Source organism: Acomys minous (genome assembly GCF_964271855.1).
Source record: "Acomys minous genome assembly, chromosome: 16".
NCBI classification, from domain to species: Eukaryota; Metazoa; Chordata; class Mammalia; order Rodentia; family Muridae; genus Acomys; species Acomys minous.
In genome coordinates, this window is record NC_140498.1 from 36,999,120 (window position 1) to 37,014,415 (window position 15,296).

A 15,296-nucleotide genomic window follows, 5' to 3' on the forward strand; every position below is an offset into this window, starting at 1 on the left:
ACATACTCAGTGAGATCCTGTCTCAAAAAACAAACAAAATATATAGAGGGACTTACATTCACTAATATGCACCATATTGTTCCATTAACAATATTTTAAAGTGGTTTATAATTGAGAATGCAATAAGAAGCAAGAGCCTTTATAAAACAAAATACATATGACATAAAATGTCACAAATTATCACAAAATGAACAAAGTTTATATTATAGCTAAGATGTTCTTTTATACTTACCTACTATCTAAATTTTGACAGAGAAAAGATGTTACTTCATAACAAAATACACAATTATAAACCAACAGGAGAAATAAAATCAGCATTTTTACCAGCAACAAGTGGTTGCAGTGTAAGGTATAATGCACAATTTTTATTCAAAAAGGAAAAAAATTTTAATGCAGTCTAAAACCCATTTATTTATTTCCTTTCCCTAAAATTACACTGTAAAACCATATCCACCAAGTGTTTTGCTCTAGAATCTGTCAGTTGTAACTAAAAAAAGTAAGGTGCAGTGCTCCTGGCTCATCACCTCCTGTACTGACGTGAAGAAACAGCACTGAGCTAGCTGAAGGGTGTATGTACATACTATGGCTCTCTGCATTTAACCTGAAAGTAAAATGGGAGCCAGCATGTGACAAATGACAAGTCCTCAAGGAAAACTTGGAGGTCAAGCAAAGTGTTCAGCACTTATGTATTTGTTTGAGCGGAGAGATAGTTCCCTCCCCTTTCGATCCCAGGGACTGAACTCAGGTCATCAAGCTTGGCAGCAGGCAACAGCCAACTTTACCCCCAGAGCCATCTTGCCAGCAGTACTTCTGGTTTTCTGAGCTACAGTCTAGGTAGTCCAGGCTCGCCTCAAACTCCCTACCTGCTGGTTCCCTGTAGGTAGGCAGGATAGCACTTACGCTAAGCACTGGCAGGGCCCTTGTTTCAATCCTCACACCAGTTAGGAAAAAGAAAGGAAAACAAGATCTTCCACACCTCCCAAAAGTTTTTACACTTCTCCCTCCGGGGTGCTGGGAATATAAACACACACTACCACACTACGCACTACTTTATAGCCTTCAGTGCCACCCGCTCCTTTTCATTTCTAACTGTAGTTTTAAATCCTTAAATGCTGACAGAAATCAGTGATTTGTCAACCTTAATTGGTTTTCCAGTTTGTTTTAAAATGTCCTAGTAAACATAAGTTGAAGGTATGAAGACGGCTCGAGATTAAGCTAAGTGCTTCTCATGTCAAATAAAGTTTTCAATTAAAATATTTCAGAGAAAAGATCAACCCAGAGGTATTCTGGGTAAGGCAGAAATCAAGGAACACAATGCCCAGGCTCTTCTATGCCTCTGCTGACTCCAAAACCAAACTGAGCCTCGTGGGACAATTCAAACACTGCCATACACACCTTTAATCCCAGCACTCGGGAGGCAAAGGCAGGCAGATCACTGTGAGTTCAAGGCCAGCCTGGTCTACAAAGCCCACAACACCCAAGGCTACACAGAGAAACCCTGTCTCCAAAGCAAAACAAACAAACAAAAACAAAAACACTCCCATTACCATCAGAACTGCCCTGCTGCAGGTTGAAATAAAGCCCCTGGGTGTTTGACTGGTAATAAGGTTGCTGACAGATTTGAGAGGAGAAGGTATCCGGTTTTTGTTGTTGTTGATGTTGTTGTGACCTACTAGGAATTGAACTCAAGGCTCTATGCGTGACTCATGCTAAGCTTGCTAGGCCAGTGCTCTCCACTAAGCTATATCTCTAGTCTGGTCAGTGTATGCTGCAATCTTTTCTACGGAAAGGAAAGGTGTGAGGTTTTGTTTGTTTGTTTTTAATATTCAGAAAACACTAAAGTCTCTAACCCTGAGGAATCCCAAAGGTCATCCTAGGCCTTCATACTTTTAGACTTGAAGTGCAATGGAATAATCTTTGCAAAACAACAAGTCCGCAGCATTTAGCCAAAAAAAAAAAAAAAAAAAGACTAAGGTGGTCAAGAGAGCCCACTGTTGAGCCAGAAGCACATGCCCTAAACACCAGGAGAAAACAGGGCCACCTCACCTGCCTTGTCTTCTATCTTCTCTTTAACACACCCTACAACTACAAATAAGATGGCCTATTCTTCAACAGAAAACTCCTTGCAAGCAAAGAAAGAAATGGATTCCCATCCCCTTAGAAGAAGGCCATCAGCAGGAGGCATTTGGTATTGTCCTTTAGTTGGTAAAAACCCTGCAAGGTAGGAAACTACCATTCTTAAAGGGAGGACCGAGCTCCCAGCTCAAGCAGCCAGAAGGTGAATCTGGGTTTACCAGCTTGGAGCCCAACTCTAGCTACTGAGCCACCTCGCCCCTACAGTCCCACCCCATCAGTAGCTACATCCTGTATAGTGCTCCCAGCCCTCAGGCTCACAGCTGAGTTTTCACAGCCCAACAAAAGACAAAGGCACTAGGAGGAAGGCCCCGAAAGCAGGGTCCCATGATCCTTGCTGTTGTTTCCAACAAGCAAGCATTCCTAACCCCTAAGGAACACTGTCACTTGTCAGTCTACTGTGCTGAGCCTCTGTACTCCATTTGTAGTTTTTCAGTTTTGACATTAAAAACAAGAGGAACTGACTATGCTTATGGGGCATGCCTTTAATCCTAGCATGCAGCGAGACAGCAGGCAGGCAGAGGGAGGCAAGCCTGGTCTACAAAGCAAGATCAGGACAGCCAAGGCTACATAGAAGAAAAACTTTGTCTCAAAAATACCAAAAGGAGGAATTTGTTTCAATTCTCAAATGATGTCAATCAAGTTGCAGAAGCAGTGGTCACTTCAGTCTGGGGCAGCTGTGCAGGTCCAGGTTCAGAGCCCAGTTGTTAGTAAACATGCAGCCTCGGCAAGTCAATCCAATTCTCTAACTTCATACACAAAGAAAAACCAGGTAGTTTCTACAGAGGATCCAGCGAAGGCAGAGGCATGACTCAGTGGGAGAATGCCTGCCTGCACATGTAGGGCCTGGATTCAATCGTCAGAGAACCCTAGGCCACAAACACTTAGGAGGTAGAAAATAAAAGTACAGCCATCAGTGTCCTGTCAAATCAGTGTTCTTGGATTATCTGATCTAAGAACCAACCAGTCAAATCTGGGCTTGTGAAACAACCTACCTTGGCTCAGCTCAGCGAGACTCTAAGACATTCAAACATTTCTACCCAACTGTTGTAAAACATGTGGAGAGTGGAGCAAGTTTAAACTGGTTAACAAGAGTCTAAAAGCATATGGGGGTTTAGCTAACTTTGGAGCTTTATTGTCCACAGGTGTACACGTACGTACACACACGCACACACACACACACACACACACACGCACACACACGCACACACACACACACACTCCATTCACAGTGCAGTCTGGATTTTCATTCATGGTACTGCTTTCTACAGAAAGCTCCCTGACAACAGGAAACAAATCTGTGCCTTGCATCCACACACTAGGGGAAGGCCCATACATAGCATACCAGGGACATACTCATGGCACTAAATTTTCAGAAATCCACCCAGGTTTCCTAGCTCTAAGACTGGGAAGCACTCATTTTGGCAAAAGGGATATCTGAATTTGGCGGGCTTTTCTTCTTTTATATTCAAATACATAATGACTAAAGGAACCATACATTAGCTATCACTAGTACAATTTCTACAAGTACAGCTATGCTAAAAACAAAAAACAAAAAACCCAGAAAGGAAGAAATTTAAAGCCCAGTATGGGGGAAGAGAGTCTGCCCAAGGCGGACTTGGATCTCGAACACCTGCTCCAGCACTTAACAGCCGCATAACCCTAAGCCAGTCCGCACACATCATCCCAGTCTGGAGGCTACATCATCTGCCTCAGTTGCCGCATGAGGAAAATGGGGACAGGAACTGCATCGCATGGGCTGTCATAAACCTGATAGATGTGAAACATTCAGCACAGCTGCTAAAAGACTCTTCTCTGTTGGCAAACCTGCAAGAGCTAAACTAAGCCTAAATGCAATTACTACCTCCACTCTTGCTTTTTCAAAAACTACACAGACAGCCACATAGGACAATAGGCTGAAAGCTGAGGTTATTATGGGGCCCAATGTGTCAATTTCAGACCTGAACAGCCCAAGCAGAGTCAACTAAGGTGCTATTTCCTTCTAGTCTTTTTAAATGACTGTGTTGAGGCATCCAACATCTAGGAGAGCCATTTTTGTAATTAAAAAAAAAAAAAAATAGAGCATGTCAACAGGTGCTTTAGCACTGCCTGGAGACTTCTGTGCCCAACACAGAAGAGGAGGAGAAGGAAGGGCAGGAATGCAGCTCAATGACACAGCACTTACACAAGATCTAGGTTCAATCCCCAGCACCAGAAGTCAAAACAGTAATTAAATTTTAAGAGAAAAGTAAGAATTAAAACTCCACATATACATTTTTGTTTAAAATAGCAACCAACAGTAATATTTATATAAAACAAATGAGTGGAAAGCAAAGAAATCTTCCAGGTTCATTTTTCACACAGAACAAAATAATGATTTGGCAACTCCAATCACCTCAGCCCTTAGTTCATTTTACAAAGCTCCATGCCTTCGATTTTAGGCTACTCAAAGTAAAGGCTTAATAATCAAAACTCCCTGCATACATCTGAAGTCCTGCTCCCATTCATTGAAACAGGCCCCTAGGAAGGCAACATTTCATCATTTTTCCTCAGAGGAAGGTGACTGAGGAACTTTGGAGGCATGTCCCCATTTCAGGGGAAACCTGTACTTTCTCCTACCCCCAGCACCTGCAGAGATCCACAGCCAGTACCAGCATGCTGCCTGGTGCCTTATATTGCCTGATTACTTAACTGAACACAGCAAAGAGAATCTCATAACTACAATTCTTTCCCTACTTGTACTGCCAGCTCTGGCTAAAACTGGGCCAGCCCATGACAAATCAAAGGCAACTCACAAGACACATTGAAAAGACAGACTTTTATAATGTAAATGGCCATTGCCTAGTACCAAGAAGAGAGGGAGCACTGCAACACTTGGCTGCCCTTTCAAGGCAAGGAGCCAAAATCAAACACTCAATTCTGTATCCCAGAATGGGGACCTATCTTCTTCCACAGACCTAAGAAGTGGGCGGCATGCAGAATCTAAACTCCAGCTAACTGTTAATGGGTACCCGCGCAATTTTCTAAAGATAGCAATTTCCATCAGTAACCACACCAGTGCTACTCAGAGGCTGGCCAATAAGCAAATAAAGGGCTCAACATCAATATAAAAGAAACTTCTTCCTTCCAAACACCTAGCACCATTTTAAAACTGTGCATATGAATAGAAAGCCTTGCGACAGAGCAGTGAAATCACCCATGGCATCAATATCCCTCTGATTCATTTCCTAAGATCTGGGTGGGATCCACAGGACACCAGGCATTTAATATTGCCTTTACAAGACCAACTTGTATGAGCTTTACAGTAATAAAAGCTGATACTGCTACTGACACATTTAATTAAACACACTCTCTAAATAGAGCTTCCCATGTACGGCCATAATGATTTTGGCCTTGGTTTTATCAGAAGCCATCACAGAAGAGGACACCAACTATGCTGCCATCAGTTTTATCCTGAGCAACCCCCACCCCTACCCACCCGAAATCCCCTCCCAATATTACTTTTATTTGTGGAATTCTCTGCTGGCCTTGGCCTGGAAAACTGGGTAGACCCTAAGGACAGGTATCGGATCTGGCCTTTTTTCGAATTGGCTCAAACTGATGGTTCCCAGCAGCATAAAGCTATGGCCTTTATAAACTTCAATTTGAGGTTTGTAATAGAATCTTAACTGATTCCCTCCCCCTCTTTTTTTTTTTTCTTTTTTGAATGGAAGAGAAAAGGTAAACCAAAAGATGTTTCAAAATAGAAAAATTATTTTAATTATGAAACCCTCTCAACTCAAAACTGTTAAAGGTAGCCAAATGGGAAATATCAGAGTATTTTGTGTTGTTTTTCAAAGGTTTAACTATTAAACATGAGAATCACAACTTTGAAGTAAGGGGGAGAATTAAAAGGTAGGAGCAGAAAAGGGGAGCAAGAAAGGACCCTTCAAGACCTGTTTGCTCAGAAGGGCCCCTCCTTGGACTCCTCCTCCCAGGGGGCGTCCAGGCTGGAGGAAAGCAGAGGGTTACACAGAACATTTAGCAGACTTAACATTGGATTAAACACACTACTGCAAGTTTCAACAAATGTTCATGGCATACGTAAAAACACATTTACAACAAGAAAGAAGAGAGGCACCTGGAGACATCTGACACTGGGCATGCTCTGCAGGCAACTCAGTGCGCACATGCTCTCTACCAGGTTGGCGCAGCCTAGCCACAAAGACCTTGGCACAGAACACTGCAGGATGACAAAAAGGAAGGAAGAGAAGAAGCAGTTAGAGGCCGCAACAAGTCACTCCTTCACACAGGCAGCTGGAATGTTAGTCGGGGCGGGGCGCACCCATGCAGTTTAGAGGGCAGGGAGAGGCCTCGGTTTCCTGAACCCTGGGGAGCAGGCCCCCTTTCTGTCTTATGGACAGGGATTTGGTGCAGCCAAGCACTCATTTCACAGGATACGGTAAACAGAATCAAGAGGGAGAGACTGCTTAAATGACAACCCCCTAGAGGGAACTGTGAGTCTGCGTGGAAAGCAAGAGCACTGAGAGTGCGTGACAATTCCACAGAAGCTAAGGGATTCTGGTCTACCCACGCAGTCTGCATTGCTTAAGAAACTACTACAGCAGGCCCTAGCCCCCACACCACACTATAAAAAGGTGAGACGCAGTTGTTGAATAATTTGCACAAGGACACACAGCATGGTTTAGCCTCAGGCTACCAAGTCCCACAAGCCTCCTCTACTGAAAAGCTTTGGTGACCCAACAGTCACCATGTGAATACAGTTTTGCATTTCTCTAAAGTAAAATTGCAGGACACTTAAAGAGAATGAGGGAAAGGAAAAGAGAGATAAGTAACAGATACAGGTAATTGAAACTGCTTGAAAGACACTGTTTTCACTGTCATCAACATCTCCGCATGCTCAGAGAAAAAGCTGGAGTACTATGACCTGTGACTTTTCATTCTGGACTTTATGTACAAATTTGGTGGAAAGACTAAGAATTAAAAGCCTGCCAGGCGGTGGTGGCACACACCTTTGATCCCAGCACTCAGGAAGCAGAGGCAGGTGGATCTCTGTGAGTTCAAGACCACCCTGGTCTACAGAGCAAATTCCAGGATAACCAAGCTACCCAGAGAAATCCTGTCTCGAAAAAAAACAAACAAAATAAAAAGAATTAAAAGCTTAATTGATTGACTCCACTCCACCCTTAAAAAGAAACTTGTTGCTTTTGAAGGAATTTTTAAATGTAACATAAAAATGAGCATATATTATAGCTAACATACAGTAACCATCAGACTATGATATCTAATAAATAGTTTTATTCTAAGATCAATTAGTTTACAGAGGCAAAAACCAATAATTACAATAAAAGAAAAATTAAAACAAACCAACCCTGAAGGCAGGTGCTTCAGTTCTACTGCAACACTCCACAAATCTTAAGACTCAAGCCATGTGTTTGTTCCCCTGGCTCCTTGGTTTTCACTAGGAAATGCTCTACAATCAGTACACGTGCACTATAAACAAAAGGCCTTGCTGGAACTCAGATAGACCTGGTCCTACCCTGCATTCCCTGCTTCCTATTGCAGCTCACTTGTGATGGAGAGAATGCTGAGGTTACTTAGAAGAGCACACAAAATCAGAGGAAGCAAATGGGATAAGTCAGGGCACAACTCTCTAAGCAATGAGAAACATCACACATTTCCAACCTGAGTGCTCACTGAAGGTTTAGCATGGACAAGACAGTGGTAAAGTGTCTGCTGTTCAGGACAGACTGTCACCCAGCAGTTTCACAACGTAAAGAAGCAACCACAGAAAGGCCTGACCACATTTTTATAAAATACAATGAGAGTAGCTGCCATTTATTGAGCGCCTCTGACTAGTTCCTATTAGGACAACTGTCATAGTAACTCCTGAAAGGCAGTTAGTATCTTGGTCTACAGACGTTCTGTTAAAAACACCAGCGTGTCTGAGGTCTGCAGCAATGCCGGCTGATCCTGACTACAGCGAGTTCTATACCCTGAGGCCTTGTTACACACACTAACTGGGACAGCAGTTCTGTCAGTCTGTGTCACAGAGTGTGGCCAGAGAAAAGATCTACATCACATGTTCATTACATGGATTATTTAGGTTAAATAAACTCCCTAGATCCTCATAGCTCAGTTTAAGATTCTCTCGGTATTTTTGTTGTCCCTCCTTTTGGCAATTCTGGGGATTGACCCCCAGGACCTTTGAACATGCTAAGCACGTGATCTATAAGTAGACTCCACAGCCAGAAATTTAGGGTTCTTTCTGGACTGTTCAGCTTACTGACTCACAAAAATCACTCAGATCTTAACCAAGAGAGGAAGAATCACATCAGTATTTTCTAATACCAAATTAGCAAAGCTCACTTGCAATCAATTTCCAGTTATTCGGTAAACAGTTGAGATCCTCTGTAAACTTACAAGTTCCATGAAAGCATCCTGCTACTGAGCTACACCCACAAACCTGCTTCACAACTTTTAAAACTTTGGTGTGAATTTGCATATTCCAGAGATTTTTGTTTGCTTGCTTTGGCTTCTTTATTATAATTGGGGGGGGGGCAGGGGGAGGCAAGGGACGGCTTAGAATAGTCTATTCTCTTCTCTTATCTTCCAAGTGGTGGAAAAGTTCCCAGGATAGAATTCACCAACTTGCCGTTTCCTTTTGAGACAGATTCTCACTATGAGGCTGGTTGGCTCAACCTCATGAGCCTCTAACCTGAGCCTTCCCAGTGCAGAACTACAGGTGTTCGCCACCATGTCCAACTCTATTGAGGGGAGGGGGGCTTTGAAGGATCTTTAATGGTCTAATTTCAAGAGTTTCTTTTCCTACCACCCGCAGTAGATGCCTAGAATGATCCATGCTCCCTCAGAGGCGACCATGTCTCGCCATGCTAAACACAACTCGCCACCATTTCCATCTTACACACCTTACTTTTCCAATATTCAGAATAAGAAAATGGTTTTGAAGAGATGCAATTTCTTATCTAAAAACCACCCAGAGCTAGGTCTAAGCTGGCGCTGGTCCTAGTAATCTTAAATTAGAATGCCAGCCCCACAGCTGACAGATCTGCTTGAGAACTGGGGCTGTGGAGACAGCATGCTCCAGGCACTGCCCACCTACCTGTGGCTGTAAAGCAACTGCCAAAGCCTGCCAGTCAGAAACCTCCATTCCCCAGGCCTGCGACCCTCCAGGTCAGGATGGGGTAAGACAGTGTAGTTAACAGGCATTAGGCGTGCTCCGTCCCCACACTGCTATTCGCAGATAACCTACCACACCACTGGAAACGGTCTTTACTCAACAGAAAAGGCCACTGTAGGAAACCCATGTACCTTGTAATAGGGAAGTCCACACACGCTGCCCTAAGCACAGATCCTTTTGTCTAAAAAAACAAAAACAAAAACAAACCAGGAAGGCAAGGGTCCAACTTGACACGAACAAAAAGTTCTATACTGTTGGGGTTGGTCTGATGTATTCTGATGCTAATTAATAAAAAGCCATCACACCTGGGCAGGGCAAATGAGACAGGTGTGGCTAAGGTTCCTGGGCTTGGAGAGACAGAATCTTGGGAAGAAGGAGAGACCCGAGGAGAAAAGAGAAGAAGGCCATGGTGGGTTGGGTGGAGGAGAAGCACGTGGCCGGCATGGAGACTTGGCCCAGATGAAGAAGATTAACAAGTATATGGGATTATGGATGGGAGGTAGCTTGACAGAAATTATTAGAAGCAGATGACATGGGATTGGGGCAGGTATAGGATCCCTGTCCCACTATGAGAAGTAGTATAGAGGATTAATGTCTGCCCTGCCCAGGTTAACTGAGGCTATTTTAAATATAACAAGTCTGTGTCTTGATTGATTGCTAGCGGGTTATACTGCCATAATAGTTATAAGTATAGGCCTAATAATTATTATTATGCCTATTGGTAATTTAAAATCAACACTATACTCATTAATCTAAGAAGATCAAATAAAATGCATCTAGAACTTTAACAGTAATTGATCCATGACGCTTCTAATTTAAATTTCAAGACTTGGTTGGAAACTGAAGGTATCGTGTTTGTTTGTTTGTGTTTCTTTTTGTTTCTCAGGACAGGGTTTTTTGTGTAGCCCTGGCTATCCTGGAACTCACTTTATAGACCAGGCTGTCCTCAAACTCAGAGATCTGCCTCCCTCTGCCTCCCAAATCCTGGGATTAAAGGTGTGTGCCACCATGCCTGGCTAAACTGGTTTTTGTTGTTGTTTGGTTTGGTTTGGTTTGGTTCTCTGGTTTTTCGAGACATGGTTTCTCTGTGTAGCCTTGACTGTCCTCGAACTCACAGCGATCCACCTGCCTCTGCCTCCCAAGGGCTGGGATTAAAGGCATGCGCCACCACTGTCCAGCCTGTTGTTTTTTAAATGAAAACTATCTTTTTGTCAGCTATGTTTACAATGAGACTACTCCCTCCCTCCTGGTACACTTTTACAGTAATGGTGAAATATTCTTATTTCCTGTTATAAAAGGTCTAAGGAATTTACCCTGAATAGCATATTTATGAATCTCAACAGTATGTACAACCTACTTAGTCACCAAGCCACCAGTAACACCAGCAAGCTTTTGCTCTTCTTGCAACCTCAGTTTCAAGCCCCAAAGACTTTCACAAGGACCATTCCAGAGGTCATAAAATCTCCAATATACATGTTATAATCTCATATTTATTCATATTCATAGAAAACATGAAATTATTCATATGAGGTTTCTAGTATTAAGGGAAAATATACAGTCAGGATGAATACTTTTTCAACTCTAAAGTCAAATAAAACACTGGCCAAGGAAGCCAACTATGCTTACTGATTCTGCCACATTCATCACCAGCTGGGAAAACTTGAGGTTGATAAAAGACAAGAATAATAGCTTTCTGGCATATTTCAAAAGCTGAGAGTTTATTAAAAGGAGTAAAAGAGAAATATCCTAGGTTTTCTTTCTATTACCATAGGAACCACAAATCAAATGAAAAAGCACCTGCTGCCACCTTGTCTTCTCACTGGCCAGCTTGCAGTCTCACAAAGGCTGCCACTGGGCTGTTTCTAGACGGGACTGCTTTGAATCTCCTGCCCTGATTCCTTCTCAAAGAGGCAATTCTTTTAAAGCAGCACACAAAGGTATGTTCTGTCATCCCTCTAATGTTTCCTGATCTAGAAATCTGCATTATTACAAGTTTCCTATAATCCCCTCTCAAGTAGTTTTCTTTAAACCACTTCCCACCAAATCAAATCATTACCTTCATCTAATTTCCACCATGATGGCTGAGGTGACCAACCCCATCTCATCCAATAAAAAAGTATCTGAACTTATATATATATCTGCACAGAAAAAATTAAAATAAAGAACAAAATACTTTCCCCTAGACACAGGAAGATATCTGGACAATGTATAAATACACATATATACCAAATAGACAACCTATCCAAAGGAGGAGGCAACTAAGGCTAAAATGATGAGCAGGGGGCAGCTAGGAGGAAAGAAAAGATGAATTTCAAGCAGAATAAAAAGCATAAGCAATGCTGAAATAGCACAGTAAGGGCAAAAGCTAGCTGGGTATTAACCCTTATATGTAAGGTCACAGAGAAGACTCAGCATCGGAGTTCAATTCCCAGCACCCATATTAGGGCCCATAATCACCAGTTAACTCCAACTCCAGAGAGATCTGATACCTCTGGCCTCCATGGGCACTGACACTTTTGTGCACATAGCACCCCCCCACCCCCATCACAACACACACACACACACACACACACACACACACACACACACACGATCTAAAATAATAAAAAAAAAATTTTAATGGGTCATGGGTTCTTTTTTTTTTTTTTTTTTAAATATGGTGTTCTGCCCACATGTGTGCCTGAACACCACAAGAGGGCACCAGATCTCATTCTAGATGGTTGTGAGCCATGTGCTCTTAACCTCTGAGCCATCTCTCCAGCCCAGGCCATGGATTCGAAGCCCAACAATTAGGAGATGGAGTACACTATCAATCCATAGCCAGCTTCAAAGAAAGGCCTGTGTTCTAGAATATGTAGTAAACACATAAGATGAAAATCTATTCAAAAAGAACAGGATAACAGGTAAATAGTACAAAACCATAGGTGTCTTTAATAGATTACTGTAAGTTTTGTTAAAGCTCAATAAATATGAGTGCTCAGATCATTTAGTTCTGTTAAGGAAGAATTTACAAAACTTAATAACCAGGGGCAGGGAAAGACGGCTCAACAGAGCAAGTATACATAAAGATCCATGCTCAGATCCCCAGCATGTATAAAAGCTGAATGTGGTGGTACACACCTGGGGAGGCAGCAGGGGAGCCCTGGAGTTCTCCTTGGTCAGCACATCTAGCTCATCACTGAGCTCCAAGTTTGATGGCAGACTGTCTCAAAAGCTGAGGTAGAGAGCACGGAGGATGATACTGCCTCCACATACAGACACCCATACATACTGTATATACAAGAGTTTTAATTTAACAAACCATTGGTGAGAAATGATAGGAGGTATTCAACTAGTTTAAGCAGAGAAATGAGTCTCGGCAGCTAGAGAAAAAGCACAGTGTGAGGAAAAGCAAAAAGGCTGTCTCAGGCATCTTCAAGCCACTTTTAGTTTTGGCTTACACACTGCAAACTTCGCTCAGTGCATGAGGAGCCAGAACTTACCAACACTCATAGTCCGAGGCCTTTTCTTCCCCATAAGACTTCCACCATTATGCCCTCCTTATGAGATGGAAAGCCAAGGGTGGCGTGGTAACGTACTGGGGACACTAGACACAGGAGTAACTGGCATGTGGCTGGTAACATGCTCTCCACTGAAAACCTTCAGCCAGCGGTCAGCTCTCTAAACCTAGGTGTAAGATCTAGCAGGACCCACAGAAATCTCTCTGTAAGACTGCACTCACCTCAAATAAGCAGAACAAGCATTAAAATTAATCAAAATTAGGAACCATGCTATTGTGTCTAATTACCTGACCTGTCACTTGTCAAGAAGCAACAGTGTCTGTGATGGCAAAAAAACATAATGCTGTTCCAAATCTGGGAAGACTTAGAACCTAGACCTCTAATGTTAAATAGTGATCTGTAAGACACAGCAAACATCAACAAAGCAACTCTTAGTTTTAAAATAATACCTGAGTTCAAACCCAGGCTGCACAAGGGGAAGGAGAGAACCCACTCCCGCCAAAGCTGTCTTTTGACTACCTACCAGTCACATCATGTTTCCGTCTCTGTCTCTCTCTCTGTCTCTCTCTCTGTCCCTCTCTGTGTGTCTCTCTCTCTGTCTCTCTCAAGTTAATTCACAATTTAATTACATTTTACATACATATTTTTAAAAAAATACAATACTGATCCATACCTTCATGTGTAACAATCTTTCAAACAGAATGGCACTTTGTTAAGACAGAATTGGACAATAAACACGTGTCATATGACCATGACAGTTCCTATTTAATTCTTAGCAATTGTACTTTAGAAGTGCATACTTACTTGTCAGTGATATTATAGCAGAACATTCTCTGGCTGAGATACTCAATAAGAGAAGAAAAGGGCAAGAGGAAAAAGTGGGCAGAAAAAGGAAATTTATGATCTGCTGAGTTTCAGAGACTCAAACAAGGCCAAACAATGATAGCAACTTGATAGAATCAGAGCTGAAAGTCAGAGCCCAACTTATCCTTATACACTGTCCTCTCAGTTCTTTACTGTTCAGTGACTTTATCTTGAGTGATGATCCAGAACCTCAGCAAGCCGTCATGATCTGCATGGGCACCTCCAGAAGAAGGATAAAGGATAATTTCGTTTCCATTCCCCCTTTTCTCTGTTATTTGTTTGTTTGTTCACTTTATGGTGCTAGAATGTGAATCCAAGCCTTACACGTGCCAGCAAAGTCCCAGCCTTTCTTTATGTATCATGAGTAGCACACAGTTTAGCTAAGGTTGCTACAGGAGCATGTGCAACTAAACTGTCTGTGGCTACACCACTTAATAAAATGTCTTGGGGATAACCACTGAGATGTAATATGAATAAATTAATAAAATTACATTAAAAAAAAGAAAATGTCTTGGGGTTGGAAAGATGGCTCAGAGGTTAAGAGCACTGGCTGCTCTTCCAGAGGTCGTGAGTTCAATTCCCAGCAACCACATGGTGGCTCACAACCATCTATAATGTGGTCTGGTGCCCTCTTCTGGCATGCAGGTATACATGCAGACAAAGCATTCTATATATTAAATAAATAATAAGAAAAGAAAGAAAGAAAGAAAGAAAGAAAGAAAGAAAGAAAATATCTCCTGAGCCAGGTGTAGTGGTGCACACCTTTAACAGCAGCACTTGGGAAGCAGAGCAGGCAATCTTTGTGAGTTCGAGGCCAGGCTGGTCTACAAAGTGAGCCCAGGACAGCCAAGGATACAGAGAAACCCTCTCTAGAAAGCAAAAAAGAAAATGTCTCTTGCCTGCACCCCCTGTACCCCCTACCCCCACAACCATGAACTACATTAATGCAGTAGAAGCAAGAGGATGAGGGCCATCCTCTACTATGGAGTGAGTTCTAGTCCAGCCTCGGGTATGTAAAAGCCTCTTTAAAAAAAAAAAAGTGGAATTATAATTCTATCGGACTCCAAAGTCCCTGCTTCCTTTTCTAATTTACATCATCTATTATTCTGTTTAAAATTAAACTCTCCTAAGTGGTGCATCTGCCTGGTTAATTCAAATTTTATCAGCCTATTGCTCAAATCACAGTCCTGATGGAGTGTAACTGGGAAGCAGACATAGCCTGAGGTGCAACAACACACATGGATTCAAAGGTTGAAAAGCTTGTGTATCATTGACTCAATTTACAAGGAAAATATTATAGTAAGAGGAAAAGCAAAGGCATTCATCAGATCAGATCATTATTCACAATAGCAAAGAAACCCACGCAACAAGGACCAAACAGTAAGTTATGGACTACCCACAGGAAAAGCATGATGTGCCTGGCACATAGGACTATCCAGTAGAGCCTATTCATAACCTAGATAGACATAAAAAAAAAAAAATCCAACACACTGAAGTAATTCAAGAAGCTTTAACTGAATAAAGGCAATAAATCAGGGCTGCAGTTACGGCTCCATTTTAATACATATAAAATACCCAGAATATGATGCAATTATTTC

General features: G+C 42.2%; 1 protein-coding gene across 6 annotated transcripts in view; it reads right to left on the reverse strand.

Moving 5' to 3' along the window:
* The window catches only part of FBXW11 (F-box and WD repeat domain containing 11), a 105,310-nt gene that overhangs the window by 55,345 nt on the left and 34,669 nt on the right, over nucleotides 1-15,296 (reverse strand). For 2 of the 6 annotated variants that reach the window (XM_084763369.1, XM_084763370.1), the window contains exon 2: nucleotides 6,254-6,355. The exons of the other annotated variants lie outside the window; for them this stretch is intronic. In XM_084763369.1, coding sequence (XP_084619495.1) covers nucleotides 6,254-6,355 — 102 coding nt within the window. The remainder of the gene's footprint in view (nucleotides 1-6,253; nucleotides 6,356-15,296) is intronic. 6 annotated transcript variants of the gene reach the window in all.